Source organism: Microcaecilia unicolor, chromosome 1, assembly GCF_901765095.1.
Source record: "Microcaecilia unicolor chromosome 1, aMicUni1.1, whole genome shotgun sequence".
NCBI lineage: Eukaryota > Metazoa > Chordata > Amphibia > Gymnophiona > Siphonopidae > Microcaecilia > Microcaecilia unicolor.
In genome coordinates this window covers 737,981,233-738,007,332 of record NC_044031.1, presented here as the reverse complement: position 1 = coordinate 738,007,332, position 26,100 = coordinate 737,981,233, and the positions used below count along the sequence as shown (strand labels likewise).

At 44.1% G+C, this 26,100-nt stretch overlaps 1 protein-coding gene across 1 annotated transcript in view; it reads right to left on the bottom strand.

Annotated features, from left to right (window-relative positions):
* Positions 1–26,100, bottom strand: part of TICRR (TOPBP1 interacting checkpoint and replication regulator) — a 213,342-nt gene that overhangs the window by 167,003 nt on the left and 20,239 nt on the right. Inside the window, 4 exon segments of the mRNA XM_030189695.1 lie at positions 1,615–1,744; positions 4,381–4,621; positions 7,493–7,734; positions 16,648–16,936. Of these exon segments, the coding sequence (XP_030045555.1) occupies positions 1,615–1,744; positions 4,381–4,621; positions 7,493–7,734; positions 16,648–16,936 (902 nt within the window).

Sequence of the window (26,100 nt, the reverse complement as noted above, 5' to 3'; positions counted from 1 at the left end):
TGGGACTGCTGCTTTTTAACATATTTATAAATTACCTAGAGTTGGGAGTAACTAGTGAGGTAATTAAATTTGCTGACGAAACAAAGTTATTCAAAGATGTTAAATCGCAAGAGGATTGTGAAAAATTACAACAGGACCTTAGGAGAATGGGAGACAGGGCATCTAAATGGCAGATGATGTTTAATGAGAGCAAGTGCAAAGTGATGCATGTGGGAAAGAGGAACCCGAATTATAGCTTCGTCATGCAAGGCTCCATGTTAAGAATCACCAACCGGGAAAAGAATCCAGGCGTCGCTGCTGATGATATGTTGAAACCCTCTGCTCAGTGTGCTGTGGCAGCTAAGGAAGCAAATAGGATGTTAGGAATTATTAGGAAAGGAATGCAAAACAAAAATGAAGACATTATAATGCCTTTGTAACAGTCCATGGTGCGACCGCAACTCGAATATTGTGTTGAACTCTGATCACCACATCTCAAAAAAGATATAGTGGAATTAGAAAAGGTGCAGAGAAGGGCAATGAAAATGATAAAGGGGATAGGATTTCCCTATGAGGAAAGGCTGAAGCGGCTACGGCTCTTCAGCTTGGAGAAAAGACAGCTGAGGGGAGATATGATAGGGGTCTATAAAATAATGAGTGGAGTGGAATGGGTAGACGTGAATCACTTGTTTACTCTTTCCAAAAATACCAGGACTAGGGGGCATGCAATGAAGCTACAAAGTAGTCAATTTAAAACGAACCGGAGAAAATTTATCTTCACTCAACGTGTAATTAAACTCTGGAATTCGTTGCCAGAGAATGTGATAAAGGCAGTTAGCTTAGCGGGGTTTATAAAAAGGTTTGGACAGCTTCCTAAAGGAAAAGTCCATAGATCATTATTAAAATGACTTGGGGAAAATCCACTGCTTATTTCTGGGATAAGCAGCATAAAATGTATTGAACTTTTGGGGGGATCTTGCTAGGTATTTATGACTTGGATTGGCCACTGTTGGAAACAGGATGGAGGGCTTGATGGATCTTTGGTCTGTCCCAGTGTGGAAATACTTATGTGTGTGTATATATAAGTTTATATGTCAGGCAGAAACTTCCGGAAGCCTACATCGGCTAGCCTCAACCACTGAACACAAGCCATGGCATGTGTGCCCAGGGGAGTCAGCCCGTTACCACAGATATCCTGTTGCACCTTCGTCATCAATGGAGGCAGAGAAATACCGACAGGAACCTGTCTGCACCGCCTGTTATACCAGCGATTTCATTAGAATTTTTATTTTTTTTCTGGTCTAACAGTGTTTTCATGAATCAGGTGCTATTGTTGGTGGAACCAAATGTACATTTGTGTCATTTTGGAATCGTTAGCACAGAACAGACAAAAAAATAAAGTAAAAGATATAAGAAAAGCTAGCGAAGGGGTGCGAGTAATTGTTAGTGTTCCTGTGTTTATCTGGTTAAAACAATTCAGAAGCCTAACAAACAGGATACACCAGTCTAAGGTGCAGAATTCACAGAAAACATCTTTTACAAAAATAGGGACACAAGTATCAAAATATGATGCAATTGTAATCAGCATATATAAGGAAGTTATACTATTACAATAATATATTTAAGATAGTTTACCTAAATGACTCCATTAAACTGGAACTTGCTCCTCGGACATCAGAGAAAAGATACCATTCTTCAACAACTGAGGAACTCCATTGACTGCATCGAGCTAATTCCTGCTGTGCCCATTCTGGAACTTTCACTGCTTTTGCAGTGGAAAAAATGACAATAAGAATCAATCTCTGAAGTAGTATGATATTAACTAATTAATGGGTTAAGAATACTTTAACATTACAGTTCAAAGACAAAAATGTTTCCAGTTGCCAGCATAACCTATAGGTTAATGGATTGCTAGGTGACCCTAATTTGATTTGTAGGTGTTTTTCTAATCATTCTTCCTTTTTCCACTACCTATCCCCATTTATCACTTATATTCCTAAATTGTAAGTCAGTTGTTATGAGACAAAGTGGAGATGGAACCTTCAGTATAAACTCCTCTACTCATCAAAATTAAGAATAAGTGGGCGGTGAAACTAAACATAAAAGAAAGACTAAGAAAATATGGGATAAGCACAAAGGATTTATCCATAGCTACAGAAAGTAAAATAATATTAGAAACACAACCTGGCATGTGTAATTTTTTTAATGTTCTACTCAAATGTATCAGCTAGCTCAAGAACTGCCAGAACGAACGTTAAAACTAGAAAATACAAAATTTAGAATTCCTAGTGGAAACACAGGCAACCATGAGCGAAGCTCTGTCCATCAGGCTACAATAACGGAAGTCCTCCTAGTAGAGATGCACATGCTCTCACAGCTGACTATGCATGGCATCTATGAAACCTGAATCTCAAACAGCAGCCAATGCTGGTATCGGTAGCAATTTTGATTATAGCTTTTGTAGTTGGATATGGGAAAGGAGGAGGTTGAGTGAGGATTTTTAATGAAAGCAGACAAATGAGGTAGACAACCAAAACTGACCTATATAAAAAGTGAGATATACACATAGTAAACGCATTATAACACCAAAAGAACAGCCCATCCGTTTTGCCCAGTTCTATATTTTTATTTATTTTCAAAAGGCCTGATATACTGTGAATCATATTTAAATATGCAGCAAAGCAATTAAACACAAAAACTCATGAAAAGATTATAAATAGGAATATGTAAAAAATTAGAGGAAAATTCAAGAATGTAAAATAGTGAGGGGAAAAATCCAGTTGCCAGCCATAGAAATGATTGCTTGTAGGATGCCATGATTAACCAATTCAAGTTTTGTATTCTTCCTGAGTCTCCACCACCCCCTATAGATCATCAACAGGGTTACACTCTCAGTTCAATATCCAACCCTCCCTGCCTTTATTTTCCATCTATGTCATGGATATTACTGTCACTAAAATCAGTGAAGCTGTTGCCTGGACATCTAGTTTTCCAAGTCATGTGGCCTTCCTGGACACTGGCCACCAGTACCAATGTGGTTGTTTTCTAGAAAGCTGTAATCTGCTGACATTTATCTGGCTACCCTATGACTTCCAACATGGTTAGGTTGTGCTTTGTCTGCCCCTTGCTTCTCTCTTCCTCCCCTGCTTCTGCCCTAGATAAGTGTAGAAGGTGTTGGCAATACTTCTGCTTGTCCACCTTGTTTCTGCCACTGTCACAAACTGACACCAGGTATCAAAAGATATCTAGTTCAAGCTGGACTGACGTCATATAATCCAGCCGGTCCCCATTCCACCTTTCACATCCATATTCTCTGTTTATCCCAAGCTTTCTTGAATATCATTATAGAATGTCTTCACCACTTCAACTGGAAGATCATTCCAGGCATCCACAACCATTTCTATGAAGAAATATTTTGATTTTTTTTTTTTTTTTAAGTCTACCCTGTGGGGCTTCAATATCTTTACATTCTCTAAAAAATAAAAAATAAAAAAAATTTGCTTCACGTGACCAATTTGTACCTTGGAAGTATTTGAATATCTGTATCATATCCCATTTCTATCCACCTGTGGTGGTTCCTAAACCTATCCTGGGGTACTCCAGCCACTTGAGTTTTCAAAATATTTATCTCACGCATGTTTTTATTTCAGGACATTCATTTGGTAGTAAGGATTACTCCAATGTTAAATTGTTTTCCTATGATTTCATTATTCCTCTGGTTCGTGATACTTGACTTCCCTCCCAATTTTGTGGATATGTTTAGTAGTTCTTCCCTCCAGTTACTGGGTTTATTATTTCTTTTGCAAATGTATTCTAAATTTCCTTTCAAAGTTAATTCTTTATTTCTAAATGCATTAAAAAGATTCACAGATGTGCAATGGATGTAGTGAATGTAGATTGCATGCATATTCACTACAAATATCCTGAAAACTTGTTTAGCTGGGGAATCCTCAGGACAGGTTTGGGAAGACCTGTTTTAGGTTATCTCACGAACTATCACTTGCATCTGGGATATATTCATGCAGTGTAAAAATAACTGGGCACACAGGGTAGGCCAGCTGGTCTTTTTCTGCTATCATCTGTGTTATGTCACAAGTAACTCACAGAAAACAAAATGCAGCTAACACAACAAAATTAATGGGGAGAGGGTCAAAAGGAATTCAATATTCATCTAATTCTTCTGAGGCCAGTAATATGATCTACACATAACATTCACAGTTCTCATACTGATTTGGGTATCATAGCATCAAGCAGACAAAACTATAAATCTAAAAGCAACCTCTTCTTATTCTGCACTCACATCACTCTCACGTCAAGTGTACTTTTCTTAAACCTAGTCACTGAGAAACATGGCAATATCCTCAACTTTTTTCAAAGGACTTCCATATTTAGTTAACTTACTGGTAGGTGCCAAATCATCTTCAGCTGAATTATAAATATGATTCAGTACACTCTTAACAATATCTGGTAGATCGGATGCAATATCTTCTGTGCTCTCTGTTGCAGTTTCCTGCATAAAAGGTCTCTCAAGCTCAATTGTTTTTATGGTGCAAATAACTGTAAGAACTGCAACGCTGTCAGACACAGGGGAAAGTATTCCAGTGCTTGGTGACAAATCTTCACATGTTGATACATCAGCCACCTAGTAAATGACAATTAAATGCACACTTTGTGAACATGAAACACTAATACTACAGACAGATAAGTTTTTCTAACATTCATGATTCTTTTAAGCTGTTACTATGCCAGACAACTGCATAAAAAGAGTTATATAAAAAGGGTACTTGGAAGCAGCAACTTCTCATCTCAAATAAGAATTATTTTTTTTTTTAGCCTCATTTTCTCTTTCCTATCCAGATTTTAATTACTAGTATTTCTCAGATTACTTGCAAATTGAGAGGAGTGTGGTAGCCGTGTTAGTCCACTCTTAAGGTTATCAATAGAAATCAAACAAAATAAAACATGGAAAAGAAAATAAGATGATACCTTTTTTATTGGACGCAACTTAATACATTTCTTGATTAGCTTTCGAAGGTTGCCCTTCTTCGTCAGATCGGAAATAAGCAAATGTGCTAGCTGACAGTGTATATAAGTGAAAACATTCAAGCATTATTATGACAGTCTGACAGGGTGGGAGGATGGGGGTGGGTCGGAGGTATACATGGGGGACATCAAAGCATATCATTGATATTCTAACAGGATGGGTGTGGATAATTGAGGAATGGGGTGATCAACAGAGAAATACAGCTTTATGGTTTATAATGGGCTAGGAACCCCAGATCCTTGTTAAGTCCTTTCTGTTGGGTGTTAAAATATTCAATCATTCTGACTTCAAAGGTCTTACATTCTTGTATGGTTTTAAAGTTACCTTTCAGAATTCTCACTGTGAAGTCACTGGTACAGTAGGGTTCCCACGCCTGTTGGTCAACATTATACAGGACCAGGACACTGTACCAGTGACTTCACAGTGAGAATCCTCAAAGGTAGCTTTAAAACCATACAAGAACGTAAGACCTTTGAAGTCAGAATGATTGAATATTTTAACACCCAACAGAAAGGACTTAACAAGGATCTGGGGTTCCTAGCCCATTATAAACCATAAAGCTGTATTTCTCTGTTGATCACCCCACCCCTCAATTATCCACACCCATCCTGTTAGAATATCAATGATATGCTTTGATGTCCCCATGCATACCTCCAACCCACCCCCATCCTCCCACCCTGTCAGACTGTCATAGTAATGCTTGAATGTTTTCCCTTATATACACTGTCAGCTAGCACATTTGCTTATTTCCGATCTGACGAAGAAGGGCAACCTTCAAAAGCTAATCAAGAAATGTATTATGTCCAATAAAAAAAGGTATCATCTTATTTTCTTTTCCATGTTTTATTTTGTTTGATTTCTATTGATAACCTTGCAAATTGAGACAAATCCACATAGCTAGCACAACATGATGCCACACCTGTCAGAACTGCTGTTACTTCAAATGCTAGTATTTAGCACATAAGATGGTGGCTACAGTGTTGCACTTCGCTCAGTCGTAGCCCCCTATATCTCTATTCCTTAAAGGCTTAGAATGCATTTGCTACCCTGCACAGGCCAAACAGAGCTTATACCTGGGAACAATCATTTGGTTAATGCAAAGCAACCCAATGAGTCAGTATACAGTGAATTTAAAAAAATAAAATAAAAAACTAGAGACGTAAATGATATAATGAACAAACCAAAAATAAGTGCTTTTGAAAGGCATGCAGCCTGTTAAATGTAAACTGTACTGCATGAAGACATAAAATTCTAACTGGTAGGCAATTTTATATTTAAAAATGGACAGACAAAAATATTAAGATTACATAGTACAGAAAAATGGGAAAGCATTAAATATTTGAGCAACAGTAGCAAAAAAAACATAACAGCACGAAACCAACTGTTATACCCCAAGAACATGCCTATTTGAATACCATACCCACTTTTTGTTTTTTTGAGATGTTTGACCTAAATGCTCTGGTCGCCGACCTTAAACATGGGCGACCTCGGTTTTCAGCAATAATGGAAACCAAGGACGACCATCTCAAAAATGACCAAATCCAAGCCATTTGGTCGTGGGAGGAGCCAGCATTCATAGTGCACTGGTCCCCCTCACATGCCAGGACACCAACCGGGCACCCTAGGGGACACTGCAGTGGACTTCACAAATTGCTCCCAGGTACATATCTCCCTTACCTTGTGTGCTGAGCCCCCCCAAAACCCACTCCGCCACAACTGTACACCACTACCATTGCCCTTATGGGTGAAGGGGGGCACCTGTATGTGGGCACAGTGGGTTTTGGAGGGCTCAACATTTACCAACACAAGTGTAACAGGTGTGTGTGGGGAGGGGGGAGGGGCTTGGGTCCGCCTGCCCAAAGTGCACTGCACCCACTAAAACTGCTCCAGGGACCTGCATACTGCTGTGATGGAGCTGGGTATGACATTTGAGGCTGAGAGAGACTGGAAAAAAATGTTTTTAAAGTTTTTTTTTTTTTAGGGTGGGAGGGGGTTAGTGACCACTGGGGGAGTAAGGGGAGGCAATCCCTGATTCCCACCGGTGGTCATCTGGTCAGTTCGGGCACCTTTTTGAGGCTTGGTAGTGAAAAAAAAGGGGGCCAAGCAAAATCGACCAAGTGCTTGTCAAGGACGACCTTTTTTTTTTTTCGATTATCGGCCGAGGACGCTCATGTGTTAGGAACGCCCCAGTCCCGCCTTCGCCACACCTCCTTGAATTTTGGTCGTCTCCACGACGGAAAGCAGTTGAGGTCGCCCAAAATCGGCTTTCGATTATGCCGATTTGGGCGACTTCGGGAGAAGGACGCCCATCTCCCGATTTGTGTTGAAAGATGGGCGTTCTTCACTTTCGAAAATAAGCCTGATAGTAGCTACTCAGAACATGGTAGTAAAAGGGCCCCCAAAGTGTTGAAGCAAAATTTTGAGAACTGTTGGTAGTGGTGCTAACTGTATATATAGAGATAAAATTACCATGTGCAATTCTTCAAGAGCTAGTCTCTTCACAAGTTCATGAAATAAAGTTACAGTGTGCTCAGGGCCTTGTTTTTTGGAACTATGAAGCACCCAGCTATCTGTGCTATAACTGCAACTCTGCAAGTAATTCCCATCTTTCACCGTTCCTTTTAAGGTAATCCTCACTGGACTCTTCAGGTATCTCTGATTCATGGCTACAGGCTTTAATTCAACCACACAGTTCCACTGCTGTTCCAGCCCTAGGCAAGATTAGAACAAAAAAACAAAACACATTTTAGTAAATATGAAAATTTAGCTGGATTAAAAAACATTGACATTTATAAATAAATGTATGCATGACAAGAAGACCCACTGCACCCACAACAGAGACCTTCTTTGAATACACACTAAATTTACTAACAAGTAATGATCTTTAATTTTACAAATGAAAGTAAATCTAGATGATTCACAAATGTATGTAGTAGTTTTTGCAAGTACGACTACCTCTGTAGATTTACTCTGGCTCAAAATTTCAACAATGAGTTTCTCACCTCACTGAAACAGGAAAACAACTATTCAACTTTATAGTAAAGTTACTCACCTGTAATAAGGGGTTTTCTCTAAGGACAGCAAGATAAGTCAGCCACACATGGGTGTCATCACCCAACAGTGCTTTCAGGACCTCGTTGTCAAGGAAGACCCCCGATTCATTTTGGTTTATGGCTTGGCCATTGAGAAGCGCGGTTTGAGATGGGGGGGGGGAGGGGTACCCTGCAGCAGTGCTGGAGACTCTTTTAAAGGCATGAAAGTCCTCCAAGTCCCTTGCTTCCATCTGGGTCTGACAGACATTTCAACACTGGTGTACATGGGGTCCATCTCTCCCTTGAGAGCAGAGCTTTCTGCAATTCTTTCCTTTCTCCAGGAGGGAAACGAGCAGGGATCAGCCCTCAACCCACTGAAGGTTCCAGTAGCTGCCCTTAACTGTTTTGGGGGCTGAGTAGGAGGGTAGGTCCCCGGTGGCCTGGGGGGGGGGGGGTGGAGTTGGATTCTAGACACAAAATTCTGCAGGACTGCACGTCAGATATCCTGCTCAAGGCAGAAATGAGATGTGAATGTGTGAACAGATGACCACGTTGCAGCTTAGCAAATCTCCTCTATGGAGGCTGACCATGTGTGCTACTGACGCAATCATGGCTTTGACATGACCCTCTTGAGTCAGCCCAGCCTGGGTATAAGTAAAGGAGATACAATCTACTAGTCAACTGTTTGCCAATGGCTACCCCCATCCTGTTTGGGTCAAAAGAAACAAAAAAGCTAGGTGGTCTATGGGCTGGAGGAGTAGCCTAATGGTTAATACAGCGAGCTTTGATCCTGGCAACCTGGGTTCCATTCCCACTGCAGCTCCTTGTGTCTTTGGGCAAGCCACAACCCTCCATTACCCCAGGGACAAAATCTTAGATTGTGAGCCCCCCAAGGACAGAAAAAGTACCTGCACATATTCTGCCGCAGATAAAAGGCTACTTTTTATCTGCTTGCAATCCAAAGTATGCAGTACAGTCTCGCCAGGATGGGTATTTGGTTTGGGGAAAAATGTTGGTAAAATGACTGACTGATTAAGGCGGAACTACATCAGGAAAGAGCTTAACAGTAGTTCTCCACATACACCCTATTGTAGCAGTGTAAGGTGGATCAGCTACTAGGGCCTGAAGCTCACTGACCCTGCAAACTGAAGTAACCACCACTAGAAATACAACTTTCCAGGTCAAATACTTCAGATGACAGGAATCCAGCAGCTCCACTAGAAATACAACTTTCCAGGTCAGATGACAGGAATCCAGCAGCTCAAAAGGAGCTTTCATCAGCTGGGTGAGGACAACACCGAGATCTCATGATACAGTTGGAGGTTTGATAGGGAGCGCGGTCAACAACAAACCTCACATGACGCGAACAACTAGAGGCTGTACACAGATGGACTTAGACCCTACATGGTGATAAGCACCCTTACAGAGTTGGTTTTTAAACAAGACTTAGAGAGGTATAGGAAGTATTAAAGCAGTTTTTGTGTAGGACAAGTGACAGGCTCTAAGGACTGTCCTCAGACCAGACAGCAAAACAACTCCATCTAAATGAGTAACACCTCTTAGTGGAATCTTTCCTGGAGTGGAGGAGTGGCCTAGTGGTTAGGGTGGTGGACTTTGGTCCTGGGGAACTGAGGAACTGAGTTCAATTCCCACTTCAGGCACAGACAGCTCCTTGTGACTCTGGGAAGTCACTTAACCCTCCATTGCCCCATGTAAACCGCATTGAGCCTGCCATGAGTGGGGAAAGCGCGGGGTACAAATGTAACAAAAAAAAAAAAAATCCAGCAAGATGCAGGAGACACCCTCCGGCAAATTTAAGGTTTCAAATTCTATGCTCTCAACATTCAAGCCGTGAAGGTCAGAGACTGGAGGTTGGGATGTACAAAAGAACCCTCATTCTGCATGATGAAATTTGGAAAATAGTCCTATCTTCAAAGACTATAAAATAATGAATGCAGTGGAATGGATAGACGTGAATCACTTCTTTACGCTTTCAAAAATACTAGGACTAGGGGGCACGCAATGAAGCTAGAAAGTAGCAAATTTAAAACGAATCGGAGAAAATATTTATTCACTCAACGTGTAACTGAACTCTGGAATTCGTTGACAGAGAATATTGTTAAAGCAGTTTGCTTAGCAGGATTTAAATAAACAAAGGTTAGGATGGCTTCCTAAAGGGAAAGTCCATAGACCATTATTAAAATGGACTGGGGGGGAAATCCACTGCTTATTTTTAGTGGGCCATTTTTTCAAACTTGTGCAGGAGCAGGACTGTTCTGTAGCTGGAACCTCTTCCCTGAGGAAGATATTGAAACTTGGCCATGTTGGCGGAGGTTCTCCTGTTGTAAGAATGGTGCTGATATGAAAGATAAGTGTTAACACGAACTTTCAACTTTAAAGAAAAAATATTTGAAAATATCTATTGAAAAAGAAGTATTAAGAATATATATATATATATATATATATATATATATATATATATATATATATATATTGATGTGGGTTGATCTATGAGGATTTGCGCCTCAACATTCTTTCCTGGATGGATTCGGAAATATTGAACCTTGTGTTCATATGGTGAGAGCAGCATTATTATTTATTTTTGTTACATTTGTACCCCGCGCTTTCCCACTCATGGCAGGCTCAATGCGGCTTACATATTGTATACAGGTACTTATTTGTACCTGGGGCAATGGAGTGTTAAGTGACTTGCTCAGAGTCAAAAGGAGCTGCCTGTGCCTGAAGTGGGAATCGAACTCAGTTCCTCAGGACCAAAGTCCACCACCCTAACCACTAGGCCACTCCTCCACTCTGGATCTGATGATCCCCTTAAAAAAAAAGTTAAAAAACGAGAATGTTTGAAAGCGATTGCTACAGAAGGTTATAGTATTGTAGTAAATACACACTGAATAAAAGAAAATAAGATTAGAAAAAATGCTATAGCTGTTTGGGACAACGTTGTATAGTGTATTTCTAGAATAAAGCAGCATAAAATGTATTGTACTGCTTTGGGATCCTGCCAGGTACTTCTGACATGGATTGGCCACTGTTGGAAACAGGATGCTGGGTTTGATGGACCTTTGGTCTGTCCCAGTATGGCAAATACTTGTGTACTTATGTAACTTCAGATGTTATGGCCAGTCCTATTAGAGCAGCAAGAAGGTCCCTGGAGTAGCCTAGTGGTTGGTGCAGTAGACTGTAGAGAAAGGGACCCTGTCCCATATCCCACTCTAACTGGTACATTTTGAGCCTTCCAAAATCCACCAAAAACCCACCACATCCATAGGTGACACCTGCAGATATAATGGCTATTGTAGTGGTATACAGCTGAGTACAGTAGGTTTTTGGTGGGTTTTGAAGGGCTCATCACGTAATATAAGGGGGTAACGGAGAGATATATACCTACCCTTTTGTATTAAGTCCCCTGCAGTGCCCCCTAGGGTGCCTCACTGCTCTGTTGGGATGTCAATGTGGCCAGTCTACTAAGAATGCCCCCCCCCCCCCCCCCATACATCCCAATGGCTTGTTTCTGGGCATTTATCCATTGCACTTTGTTTCACGAAAAGGGTCCAAAAAGATAGACGTACTGAGCATAAAAACATCTAGCAAATTATGGCCCGTTTTTGAAACAAAAAGTTGGATGTTTTTCTGGTTCGAAAATGGCCATATTCACTACTGGATTTTTGGACGTTTTCCACAAAATATCCAAAATCGGTTTTAGATGCCATATCAAAAATGCCCTTCATAGTATACTGGTGATGGATAATATTTCACCGATTCATAAAATAGAAAATCTGATAATATGAGATGCAAAACTTTATGATTTATACAATTTCCGAGAGTACCTGTTGAACCACTTTTAATTACTTTTAAGGAATATTTGGGTAAGAATTTTAAAGTTCCTGAAAAAACTCTTATACACCAATATCTAGTATATATTATGTCCCTCCTTTTTCAAAGAAAGAATCTGATCAACCATTAGATGTTGAAACCAATTTAGATGTTTCATGTGACACTGGTCGAATTTGACCCAAGTTTTGGAAGCAGATATGCCATATGTTAAACCAGCAACTTTGTTTCCTTTGTATTAGATTCTGATCATAAATGGACTTTAAGGTGTTTCTTTTGCCACCACGACTCACTTTTCCAAGGGTGACACAGAAATGTTGCCAACAATTTTTGGACGTTGCTGTATACCTTGCAGAATGAGCCCACAAGGACCGAGGAGTCTGCTTCCCTGCAAGCAAATAAGTTGGTGTGATAGTTTCCTTCAGTCATCCAGCAGTTGTGGCCTTAAAAGCCATGAGGCCAAACCTCTGTTTACAAAAAAAAAAATCAATGTCCAATTTACAAAACTCATTCGTGACTTCCACATATCTAAAGAGGATTCTACACACCAAGTTTCAAGGAAGAATAGAGTATCTTCGTCATCGCTGCGAAAGGATGGGAGCTCTACAGATAATGCCGATGCCACAGAAAGGGACTGTGTTACATGGAGACCCCCCCCCCCCCCTCTCTGGAAAGTGAAAAAAAGGATTCTGACAAGGGAGAGCCTGAAGCTCCGAAACCCTATGTGCTGACGCAACAGCCATCAAGAACGCTGTCTTTAGCGTATGATCTTTCAAGGAGACCTTCAGGAGTGGCTCAAAAGGAGGCTTCTGAAGAGCCTGAAGGACTAAGTTAAAGTTCCCCTCTAGACACGGCGTACAAAAGGGAAGCTGGAAGAGGCCCATTCCCCGCAAGAATCAAATGATATCCAGGTGAGCTTCAAGAGACGCCTTCAGTAGTCAGCCCCTGAAAAAAAGCTAAAGCCGCAACCTGAACGTTTAGAGAACCCAATGCCAATTATTTCTGAAGACCTGCTTGGAGAAGTGCTAGAATGGGTGTGATCTGAACGGAGAAGGGAGAACCATCCGCGCTCAGAACGACCAGGCTGGCACTGTCTGCTGTCTCAAAATTGAGACAGAGCTCCCTGAAGACTGACGACCAGAAGCTTTCAGCTTATCCTCTAGCAACTGCTGTGGCTTAGATTCCCCTAGTTCTTTCACCAAGTTACTGAGATTTTCTCCAAACGACCACTTGCCACAAAAGGGAAGTTACACTAGACATACTTTGATGCTACACCTGTAGCCCAATGCCGCAAACACATACTGAAGGCCATAACCTGTAACGTCATAAGTAGCATCTGCCAAGTAGGTCAAACCCGCTTCAGGCTGGGCGTTATGTCACCCATCTTGTGTAGCCGATTGCCGATGCCACTTCAGGCATGCTCTTGCCATGAACGAGCTACGCACTGTCGCTTGAAGGCTCAAAGAGTTCACTTCAAAGGCTTGTTTTAGTGAGCCTTCTAGCTTCCTATCCTGTAGGTCTTTTAGGGCAATGTCTCCTTCCACTGGCAATGTGGTTTTCTTAGTCACTGCTGTAACCAGGGAGTTCACCCTGGGAAGCTACAATTTATCTTAGCCCTGCATCCAGTAAGACCCATTCTGCTGAATGTCTGGCTAGGTCTTAGAAGAACCTCCAAGCCCTCTCATAATCGACAAAGATGAAACGCCTGACACTGAAGCAGAAGGCCAGTGCCTCAGAAATAGGAGTACCGAGCTCCTCTTTATGAAACTATCTCAGTAATTTTGATCATCCCCCTCCTCAGGGGTGAGCTCTCCTTTCTCTGACAAGTCCTCTGAACAGACCGAGGCCACATTAGATAAGGAGGGAGAACCAAAAATATCCTCACCGGCCCAATTCTGGAGGTCTAAACAAGATCTTAGGAGCTGGATGGGCAGAAAAGAGAAACTGAAGCACCTTGCATCAACTCTGTCCCTGCATCAGCAAACTGGCCTGGTATAAGAGCAATATAAACTTCAGAGAAAAAGATCCCAATGCAGCTGAATGCTCTGTTGGGTAGCTGTGTTCCGTGAGCGATCAGAGAATGTTACTCACTGCCAGTAGGCCCTGAAAAAACAGTGCCCATTCTCGTACTCTCCTGCATCAAACTGTGCCAGAAAGCCCGAAGACTACAGCATATTCGGATGCTGTGCCAAATCTGAAGATGTGCTGCCACAAACTGTTTCCTCTGTGTCCCACTGGATTCCCAGCTTGTACGAACTGCAACGTCCCAACGCTGGTGGGTCCCACAGAGGGAACACCGCTTAACTGCCTCTGCGGGAGTTGCCATTCAACCCGAATGTCAGAACAGCAGCACGTTTCCAAAGCAGTGAGTCAGGATCCCTCCCCTGCACCAAGTAGAACTTGCTGCCCTCCAAGCAGTTACAAGTCAAACTTTAGTCGGACTTAACACTGCTAGCTACTCCCCCCAAACTCACAGTTTCTACCAGTCTTACCACAGATGAGAAAGGTTTATGACTGATACGCTCTCCAGAAAAGCTCTTGACTTTTTTTTTTTTTTTTAAAGGTTGTTGTGCTGGAAAAAGGAGAGCTCCACAGGAGAGAGGTGAAGGAGAGGAAGAACTAAATTCATGGAGCACCAGAGACAGGGATCTGAAGATCTCCAGATATGACTCTGCAGACTCAAGCCACCCACAAAGCTCAACTGGGGACCAACTGACCGACTGGACCAGGAGCAAAGTACTCAGAACCAGGAGGAGGAAAAATGTGTCCATCCACCTGCTAGAGGTAGACAATACCGAAGAGCTGGACTGGATGCACAGAGAGATGTGCCCATCAATCTGCAGGTGGAAACAGACAACTGAAAACTGAGCTGAGACACAATCATCCCACAAATTCTGGAATAGTGGGAAGCTACTTAATGGAAAGTGGATTTATGAACACAACCTTAGGAGGGAACTCTGGATGGGCACACAGAACTACTCATGTATACAAATGGCAGATCACTTACTAGGGCATGGAGCTCACCAACCCTGCACAACGAAGTAACCACCACCAAAAATAAAACCTTCCAGGTAAGGTACTTCAAATAGCAGTTATCTAGCGACTTGGAAGAAGTGTTCATCATCTGGGTAAGAACATTAAGCTCCCATAACTCTGATGAAAACCTGATGGACGGTTTTATTAAGCAGCAAGCCCACTTAAAGCAAACCTATGAAGGCTGTTCAGAGATTAAGCTTGTTTTTCTGAAGTAGGCTGTGAAAATTGTAAGGCTGTTTTAGATTCTTTAATCTGTAATTTTTCATTGTTTTTCATTCTTTAATATTTTAGGGCTGCATTTCAATTAAAATGTGCAATTGTGATTAATGGTATGTTATCCCCCCCCCCCCCCCCCCCCCCCACACACACACACACATCTTGTGACTCTGGGCAATGTGAGCTGCTCAGAGTCAAGGAACTCAATGGGGTTTTTAAAAAAAACAAAAAACAAGATTGAACATACCTTTAATCATGCAATTAGACTTTTAATCAAAATACAGAGATGGAATTATCTTCTACAAAATGATAAGCTCCAATTGCACCAACATATACACTTATATTGTTGGTCTTTAGACCCACCTGTGACAGTATGTAACATGTACAAGTAAAGGGATCTATGGTTTCACCCTCACATCAGAGGCAAACCTCTTCCAATTAAATCCATAAGCTCATCTGTTCACACTTGTCTTTGATTCCAGCCAGCCTTCATTGACTGTGGGTGCAGCTTGGACTACATGAAGGCATCCTCCTTGCCCCTTTTCTACCCCCTGTACCCATATTCCTGGTCCCATACCCCTAATTCTCTTTCACCCGATATTCAAAAAGCATTTAACTGGCCAGGATTGGCACGTGGCCGGTTAAATGCCCCATAACTGGCTATCGGGTGATATTCAGCAGGGGATAGCCAGCTATCTCCTCCTGAATATTACCGGTTAGTGGCTAGCAGATAGCTGGTTATGTCGGCTGATATAATCGGCTATCTGCCAACTTTCAGCCCCACTTGGCTATATTGGCTGATTAGAAGATAACTGCTAAGTTTGAATATCAACATAGTCAGTTGTCCTTTAACCGGCCAAAAATAAACCAGATATTCAATGCTTCCTAGCCCAAGGATTCTGGGCTTGACAGACCTATGGTCTGATCCAGTCTGGCACAATGTATGTTGCATTTCTTCCTTGGCAAGTGCACCCCCCCCCCCTCTCTATGTTAGCAGAGACTTTAACTGTCCTTCACTCTCTGTTCCAGTGTCGTATATTCTTTCCTTCATCACACTCCACTGCTTGTACTCTCTCGTTCTGGTGAAGGCCTTTATTTCCTCTCTCTACTACCCCCCCCCCCCCCCACCCAAACTTTCTGGTCCTGCTGCCTCCAAGGTCCAGATAGGGACCATAGATATCTCATCCTCTCCTTTTTCTCCCCCACTGGGGCTTCAATTTAAGATAAGCTGCTACTACAATCACCCAGACACCCAATTTAAATAGATTTTCAAGCCACTGATTAAATGTCTTTTTAAAAGGCTAAAATGTTTAACAAATAAAACCATATTTTTTTAAATCTCCAATTTATCTGTTTTATTCTTTGAACACACACACCTATTACATACACTATATATATATATAAATATATATATTTTTTTTTTACTAGTACCTTAGAATACAAGTCACCTTGGATTACTAGAATGTGAATTTACATGTAAAATGTTATTACCATGTGCCATGAAAACTATTACTCCTTCTTGCTGAGGGAACACTGCTCTGAAGGTAAGGTCACTGTAGATGAAATGATTCAAAATGGAATCAAACGGCAGGTCTGCAGCGCAAGACTTGACCTGAAGCCTAGAGGAACCAACGTTTGTTTCTTCTATGTCGTGAACTCTATTTTCCATGTGTTTACTTGAACAGAGCATTAATGTTTCCGATGGCAATATGCTGCCTCCTACGAGTCGAATTAGCTCCGATACTGTCCAATATCCAATATGATCTGGGGAATCCCATACCTAAAACAGAATGAATAACTTCAGTGTATCACTCATTCTGACTGATCATAATAGTAACATCAAACAAGTTACATAAGCTGCTGCAGCACAACATACTAAAAATCATGGTTATAATCATAGCCAGAAAATGCATAGCAAGTAGCCAGTTTTTAGTCACAGGAATAAAAAAAACAGGAGTATCACTATGATCTACCTGAAGACTGTACAAAAAAAAAAACATTATGGAGTTTAAAGCAGCAATATCAATTAAAGAATCTGTATACTGGTATTTGAAAGCAGTGAAATTCATTCAACACCCTTACTTTGTCCCAATTTGAATATGTGTTTGACAAGTTCCTTCTGCTTAGTCTGTAAAAGTTAAGCAGAACAACCAAATAACCCTCACTAGAACTCATACAGGGAATATGCTCATACATGTAACATATGAACACACAGCATAAAGTAATGACTAAGCTGGCATGTAAAACAAGGGTAGCTCTTTTCTATTCAAAAACAAGAAAATTATGTTAACAAAACCTTATAAAAAAGAATACAAGTTGAAACAATTGGATCAGGAAGCAAGTAAGCTAAAGTTCATTTATAAATTAGTAGAAACAGATGCACAAAGCTTACCTTGCTATTAATGTTTGCTACAGCAAACATTTAGGTAGTTAGGAATGCACAAAGAGGGTTTTCCGTGGCTCTAACGTGTGCAGTTAGCAGCCACAGAGAACACCATGCAAATGTATTACAATGAGCTCATTAGTATTCTTGACTTTTTTCAGGAAAAGCCTCAGAAATTGCAGCGTTGAAAAGCACGTTTTTTTTTTTTAACGCCGTGAGGAAAGTTGGAGGCAAACAGCTACAGAGGTACTCCGGAGGCAGAAGAGGGTGGGAAAGGCAGGGAAAGGGCGAACCTATGTGCCTTTAAAGTGGGCTCCACTTAGCCACAACACCCCTGCTACAACTAGCAAAAGCACAGGAGCCACCCCAGGCAGAATCTTGAAGGAGCTGAACAAGCTGCGTCCAACCCTGCTGGGAGATAGAGAAATACTAAGAGGCAGATGGAGCTAGCCGTCCTAGAGGCACTATGGTTTTCAGTGTTCTCTATCTCCCCCTGCTGGTAGGTGGACACAACCCATTCGTAATGGATTCATCTGCTGCTGATGACAAGGAATCCTATATAATAATTCTCACCTCCAACGTTCTAACCTGCCTGGGACCGTGGATCCCTCAGAGGTGGTCTGCTAGGCAGCTAAGATCACACTGACGTCAGTAACGTCACCGACAGCTGAACTCGGGAGGGAAGGGGGGTTTGGCACTCGGAAGGGAGGGAGGGAGGGGGGATTACCTTGCTAGCGCCCGTTTCATTGCCTACCGAAACGGGCCTTTTATACTAGTTTGTTTATAAATTCTAATCAGTGTGTTATTTGGAGGAGCTGTTTAAAAGGGACACCTACAGTTACATTCATGCAGAGATATTTTTCTCTTCGTAATGGGCAACTAAAACAGATATGTTATGAGAATCAGGTGCACAGCAATCAGACTTTCTATTTACTTACTTATTTATTACATTTATATCCCACATTAAACTTGAATTAGGTTGAAACCTGGGAGCATTTAAAATCTTTTTTATTTCCTGTGCCTATAATAAAAGAGAAAAAATAGCATGTGGGAATTTGCTCATTTTGTTTTGTGAATTGCAGTGGTATATTATAAAAATGTACTTGCCATTTTTTATGGGAAAATTAGGTTATCATCATGATAATTTTCTTTCCTTTAGTCATAGCAGATGAAGCCATTACGTATGGGTTGTGTCCATCAACCAGCAGGGGGACATAGAGAGCACTCAACTTTTCTCAGTGCCTCATGGCCAGCTAGCTCCACTGCCTCTTCAGTATATGAAGCTTCCAAAGCAGTATGGCAAACCGCAATGGGAATAACATGAACTTTCCTCACAGCGAACGATGGCCCCTTAACAAGGGCATGAACTCAAAAAAAGGAGGAAATGAACTCATCCTCCTGGAGGGAATAAACTCGTCCTCCACTTTGTATAAACGGAGGGAATACTTGCATCCTCCTGGAGGGAATAAACTCATCCTCCCAAAACATGAACTGGAGGGAATGAACTCATCATCCTATAACTGTAACAAGAATCCTGAAGACTGTTTTCTGACTCCCCAAGGAAGGAATATAACTTCAGGAAACAAGAACAGCACCTAAAATCAGAATCAGTGCAATACAGACAATCATACAGGGAGGGCTCATGGCTTCATCTGCTACGACTAAAGGAAAGAAAATTATCATGCTAAGAACCTAATTTTCCCTTCCTTGTCATCAAGCAGATGAAGCCATTACATATGGGATGTAACAAAGCAATCCCTAAATAGGGTGGGAACAAGCCACACCACACGCTAGCACCTGTGCTCCAAAACGCGCATTCCTCCTGGCAGCCACATCCAGCCTGTAATGTCGGACGAAAGAGAGCTTAGAAGCCCATGTTGCAGCACTGCAAATCTCATGAAGAGATAGTGCTCCAGTTTCCGCCCAGGAAGAGGAAATCGCTCTTGTGGAATGTGCCTTAAAGGCTTCAGGCGGAGCCCGGCCAGACAGCAGATAGGCTGAAAAGATAGCTTCTTTGAGCCAACGGGTAATAGTGGCTTTAGACGCTGAAGCCCCTCTGCGAGGACCTGCAAACAGCACAAAAAAATGATCAGAGGTCCTGAAAGAATTTGTAATTCGCAGATACTGCAACAGAGTCCTGCGCACATCCAAAAGGTGCAACTGGCCAAATGAACCTGGAAACTCCCACTCAACAAAGGAGGGAAGAAAAACAGGCTGGTTTAGGTGAAACGCTGAAACCACCTTAGGCATGAAGGAAGGCACGGTCCGAACCGTGACCCGATTCTGAGAATTGCAGAAAAGGGTCTCTACAGGACAGCGCCTGGAGCTCTGACACCCGTCTCGCCGAGGTAATGGCCACTAAAAAAACGGCCTTCAGTGTCAAATCTTTCTCTGAAGCACGCCGAAGCGGTTCAAAGGGAGCCCCTTGAAGGGCCTTCAATACTAACCCCAGGTTCCAAGCTGGACAAGGTGTCCGCACGGGAGGACAGAGCCGAAGCACCCCTCTAAGAAACCGTGCCACATCTGGATGAGCAGCTAAGGACACACCTTCAACCTTGCCACGCAGGGAGGCCAATGCTGCCACTTGCACCCGCAGGGAATTATAGGCCAATCCTTTGTGTACACCATCCTGCAAAAAGTCCAGAATCGGCGAGACAGGAGCCCGTAATGGAGAAAGCGCCCTTGAAACACACCAGACTTCAAACTGGCGCCAAATCCTGGCATAAGCCACGCGCTTACGGGCCTGCAGGAGAGTGGAAATTACCTTATTTGAGTAGCCTTTATCTCTCAATTGCGCCCTCTCAATCGCCATGCCATAAGACCAAAGCGGCAGGCGTCCTCCATGGCCACTGGACCCTGTGACAACAGGTGCGGAACCAGAGGTAATGGAAAGGGAGCCTCCAACAGCATCTGTCGGAGGTCCGCATACCAAGGCCTCCTGGGCCAATCAGGGGCGATGAGCACCACTTCTCCTGGATGCAGCCGAATCCGCAGGAGCACTCGCCCTATCAAGGGCCACGGAGGAAAGACATACAGCAAGCCCAGGGGCCAGGGTTGAGTCAAGGCATCCAACCCGGCAGCGCGAGGATCCCTCCATCTGCTGAAGAAGCACGGGACTTTGGCATTGGAACTGGTCGCCATAAGATCCATCACTGGCCTGCCCCATTTGGCACATATCTGCAGGAATACATCGTCTGCTAGTTCCCACTCCGCTGGATCGATCTGATGCCTGCTTAGATAGTCGGCTTGCATGTTGCTCTGACCTGCAATGTGAGCTGCTGACAGGGACTGCAGATGCAGCTCGGCCCAGTGGCAAATTTGTTCGGCCTGCGCGGCTAGAGCTCTGCACTGAGTGCCGCCTTGTCGATTTATGTAGGCCATTGCTGTTGTGTTGTCCGACATCACTCGGACAGCCAATCCTTCCAGGGTCACTTGAAAGGCCAGAAGAGCCAGAAACACCGCTTTCAACTCCAGGCTGTTGATAGACCACTCCGACTCGTCGGGCGTCCACAGACCCCGGGCATGCTTCCCCTGGCAATGTGCGCCCCAGCCCTTCAGGCTGGCATCTGTCACCACTAGGCACCAATCGGGGAGTGCCAGCGGCATTACCCGACGCAACATGCTGTCCGAGAGCTACCACTCCATACTGAGGCGGGCCGCAGGGAGCCAAGAAAGTCTGCACTGATAATCCTGAGATACTGGAGACCATAGTTAAAGTAGAGAATACTGTAGAGGTCTCAGGTGCGCTCTCGCCCATGGCACCACTTCCAAGGTGGCCATCATCGATCCCAACAGCTGGACAATGTCCCAAGCTCGCGGGCGGGGCATCCTCAGGAGCAGACGGACCTGATTCTGAAGCTTGCACTGGCTTTGCTCGGGAAGAAACACATGGCCCGAGGCTGTGTCGAACCTGGCCCCCAAATATTCTAGATTGCAAGGGGGTCAGGTAACTTTTGGCCATATTGACGACCCAGCCCAGAGGTTGAAGGACTGAAACCACTCTGGCTGTAGCTAGATGACTCTCTTTTTCTGAGTCTGCTCTGATGAGCCAGTCGTCTAGGTACGGGTGAACCCGGATACCCTCTCGCCTGAGAAAGGCAGCTACTACCACCATTACCTTGGAGAAGGTTCAGGGAGCTGTGGCGAGGCCAAAAGGCAAGGCCCGAAACTGGAAATGTTTTCCCAACACCGCAAACCGCAGAAACTTCTGGTGCGGGGGCCAAATCGGAGTGTGCAAGTAAGCTTCTTTCAGGTCCAGAGACGTGAGAAACTCTCCTGGTTGTACCGCCGCAATGACGGAGCGCAGGGTTTCCATGTGAAAATGCCACACTCTTAAGGACTTGTTTAGCTCTTTTAAGTCCAGGATCGGGCGAAAAGACCCACCTTTTCATGGCACCACAAAGTAAATGGAGTAGCAGCAGAGAGACAGATTCCAAGATGGCGTTTTGCACACACGCACCTGAGTGAGCTCCCTGAGGACGCTGTGGACTGTTGCCTCTTGCGGTTCCCTCGTCTCGTCGTTCGCGATGGGAAAGCGGAGGGGGAAGGTGAGGGAGTTTCCCTCAGCTCCTGGACCTTCGTCGGCATTGAGGCAATCGATTTTGCAGTTTCCCAGGACGCCGCCGGGACCTCTATGTACATCGACTCCTTCTGCCACTGTCGACGTGCCGACGTCGATGGGAAGCGGAGACGGGGTTTCCCTGAGCCCCGAAGACCGCAGGGAACCTCCACAACCAGGAAGTGAACTGTTCGCCGCAGCCCAGACAGTATCCGATACCGAAGGGGTAAATTCGGAGCTGCCAGAGGGGAGGACAGCGGCGAACTTGAGTGGGACCACGGACCCTGCGTTTTCGGCCGATTTGGCCTCAAAGGTACTGCCACAAGCTATTATCAATAGACTTTCTCGTACCGAGACCCCACCACACTCCCTTTTGCCATCAGGTGGAATAAGCAAACCCTCTATTGTGACACTTGAGTCACTGTGGGATATGGTATAATAATACTCACTCCTCTATGCAAAGTATGCTAAAAGAAAATACTAATGATATTAAAACTCTCTCAGAAGCAGTTCTGATTCAGGCACAGGTGACAGCACAGCAGTCCTTTAAGATTGAAAAATTAGATATTAAGATTCAAGAAATGGGGTCTTTGGAATCCGCTTTGGTTAAGGACAATACTTTCCTACATAAACGTTTGGAATACCTTGAAAACCAGTCTCGGAGACTTAACCTTCGGTTTCTCAATTTCCCCAAGTCTCCTCTAATTCCTTCAATAGAGATGGTGAAAAAATATATGATTGACATTCTGGGAATGGACAAAGACTCATTGCCTCCCATAACTCGGGCCCATTACATCTGGAATACTAGGGGGGCATTAGGAGACCCCCCTAGACGAGAAATGGGTGAAGAAATGAACCTTACTTCCTTCCTAGAAAGTTCACTGGATGTGATTACCTACAGGACTACAATGTTAGTCACTTTTGTGCTGGAGCCGGATCGGAATGCAGTGTTAAGACTTTCCCTGAGGCATTTAGATGAACTGTTTATGGGCTCCAAGGTTAGGATTTTTCCTGATCTTTCTAGGCCGACACAAGTGAGAGGGAGGGCCTTTTTGGAACTCCGTCCCAGAGTAGAAGCCTTGAAAGCTAATTTTGTTTTACGTTTTCCCTGTATATGTACTGTTCTGCTTGAGGGCAAACAATTTCAATTTGTAGACCCTAAACAGCTTAAAGACTTTCTAGATGCTAGAGTTGAAGTGACTGTTACATGCCCTCCTACACAGCAGGCTGGAGTCTGAATTTAGAGGTAGTAAGTGTGTAATAATAACTTAATGCTTTTTTCTTTTTCTTTTCTTTTTCTTGGAATCGCTTTTCTTTAGTTGTGGACGGAAAAAAAAGTGTTTATTGTTTCCTTATATTACTTTTTGTAAAGAATTTCTTTTGTTATTTCAATGTGAATTGTATAATCACATAGCTGTGTGAATCATTAAATGATTAATAAAGGAAAAAAAAAAAAAAAATGGAGTAGCAGCCTAGACCTTGTTCGGCGGGAGGCACCGGGGTCACAGCCCCTATCTGGCACAGACTGTGCAGTCTCCTCTACCGCCACCCGTTTGGCGGCAGAACCGCATCGGGACTCCACAAACACGTCTCTCACCAGGGCATCGAATTCTATTCGGTAACAGTCTCTGATCAGGTCCAAGACCCACTGACCTGCAGAGATTTTGGCCCACTCCACGAAAAAGAGGGAAAGTCTTCCTCCGATGACAGGAAACGAGGAGAGGGCCAGCGCACCATCATTGAGAAGGTCACCCCTGAACTCCAGGCCTTGAACCGGCAGCTGCGGAACGTTTATCCGAGCGAAAGGAGTTTCTCTGCTGAAAGCAGGCACGTGAAGTGAACCCAGCAGCACGCCCCGGGCGGTACCTTCTAGCTTCACGGAAGCGAGGTCTGTAAGAGGAGCAGACCGCCTGACCCTTAGAGGAAGGCTTCCGCCTATCTTCGGGCAAGCACTGAGGTTTGGAATCCCCCAGGTCTTTAACAATGTTTTCCAGCTCCTCACCAAACAGAAGGCCTTGAAAGGGCAACTTCACCAACCTTTCCTTAGAGGCCATGTCCGCCGCCTAATGTCGTAGCCAAAGAGTGCGGCGAGCCGCCACTGCTACAGCCATTTGCTTAGCCGAAGCTCTGACCGTATCATAAAGGGCGTCAGCCGGACAAGGTCAACTCCATCCGCGGAGCCACTTCAGATAAGGTCTCCGCTCCATCACCGGGCTGTTCCACTGCCTGCTGTAACCAAGCCAGGCAGGCTCTAGCAGCATAACAACTGCATGCAGACGCCCGAACAGTGAGACCTGCCAAATCAAAGGACCGCTTCAGAGCTGAATCAAGCCTGCGGTCTTGAATATCCTTCAGGACAACACCTCCTTCAACAGGGAGGGTAGTTCTCTTTGTCACAGCCGTGACCAGGGCATCCACTTTAGGCATTGCAAAGCAGCCAAATGTTCCTCGCTCAGAGGGTATAATTGCCTCATAGCCCTGGCAACCTTCAAAGGTCCCTCGGGGTCAGCCCATTGAGCCGAAATAAGCTCTTGGATGGAGTCATGCAAAGAAAAGGCTCGCGCAGGCTTTCTGGTACTAGCCATCCTTGGATTAACAGAGGAGGCTGTGCCACTCCCAGGATCTTCAAATAAGCGCTGGCAGCTCCTCGCGGTGGAAAATCCTCACCGCAGACGGATCATCAAGCTCCTGTGGCAATTCTGCACCCGACTCTGCGCCACACTCAGAAGGGGAATTAGCCCTTCTGCGTTTATCAGGAGGATAAGAAACAGGCAAAGCCAACTCCAAAAAGGCCCGGATCCACCGGGGGGGGGGGGGGGGGGGGGGGGGGGGGGGGGGGGGGGGGCAGGCAGAGGGTCCGAAGATCCCTGTGGAAGAGCTCTTTTAAGCATGTATGCCCTATGCGGCATTAAAACAAAATCAGGGGAGAAAACCGCTCCCTGACCGCCCGGATCCTGCCCAGGGCTATCAGCTCTATTAGCCTCACTCAGAGGACCCCCCCCCCCCCGGATTCAGGGCTCTCTCTCGCAACGGAGGCCGCACCATGTGGAAAATCCAAAATGGCGTCCGCTGCCAGCTCAGAGCACGAAAGATAGCCGCTCGCCATGCTCGGGCCGGCTCTACCGTCTGTACAGCACGAATTAGAGCCCCGCTGCTGATTTGCGCTTGCCACATTTAGAACAGCGCTTTACAGTCTCCGCAGCCATAGCCGAAAACGGCGGTAAAATTCAAAAATGGCGGTTCGCGCCAAAAACACCCCGATCGCGGGCCCAACCCGGAGGAATCAGAAAACATTCTTACCTCACTGGACCGAGTATCACAGCTCCGGTCCTGCAGAAGAATCTCAACAAAAAAAACCTCTTTTCCAAGATCGCTGTGCTAAAGCACGACGCAACTAATTATTTATTTAATTATTTTAACACTGTGAGGAAAGCAGAGGCAAAAGAGGTAAATAAAAACACTCGGGAGGCTCAGATAAGTGGGAAAGGCAGGGAAAGGCGAACCAATGTGCCTGCATCCACTTAGTGGGAAAGGACAGGGAAAAGCAAGCTAATATGTCCACATCCACGGGGGCATGGGTAAGGCAGGGAAAGGGCTGACCTATGTGCCTTCAAAGTGAAGCTGCTATAGCCTCTAACACCCTGGCTAACAACTGGCAAGCCAGGAGCCACCCCCAGACAGATTTTGATGGAGCTCGAAGAAGCTGCAGCCACCCTGATTGGGGAGATAGAGAATACTGAAGAATCAGTGGAGCTAGCTGGCCATGAGGCACTGTGAAAAGTTGAGTGCTATCTCCCCCTGCTGGTTGATGGACACAACCCATACGTAATGGCTTCATCTGCTTGATGACAAGGAACAAACGATATTCCAGATACCTTTGTTTACACAAGGCATGTGCTGAAGTGCAACCTCTCCAAATTCTTTCTACACAAGTTTGTTGACGTAAAAGTCGAAGGCCAGAATGATAACATGCCTGATGCAAGTCTGATATCGATTTGTGTAG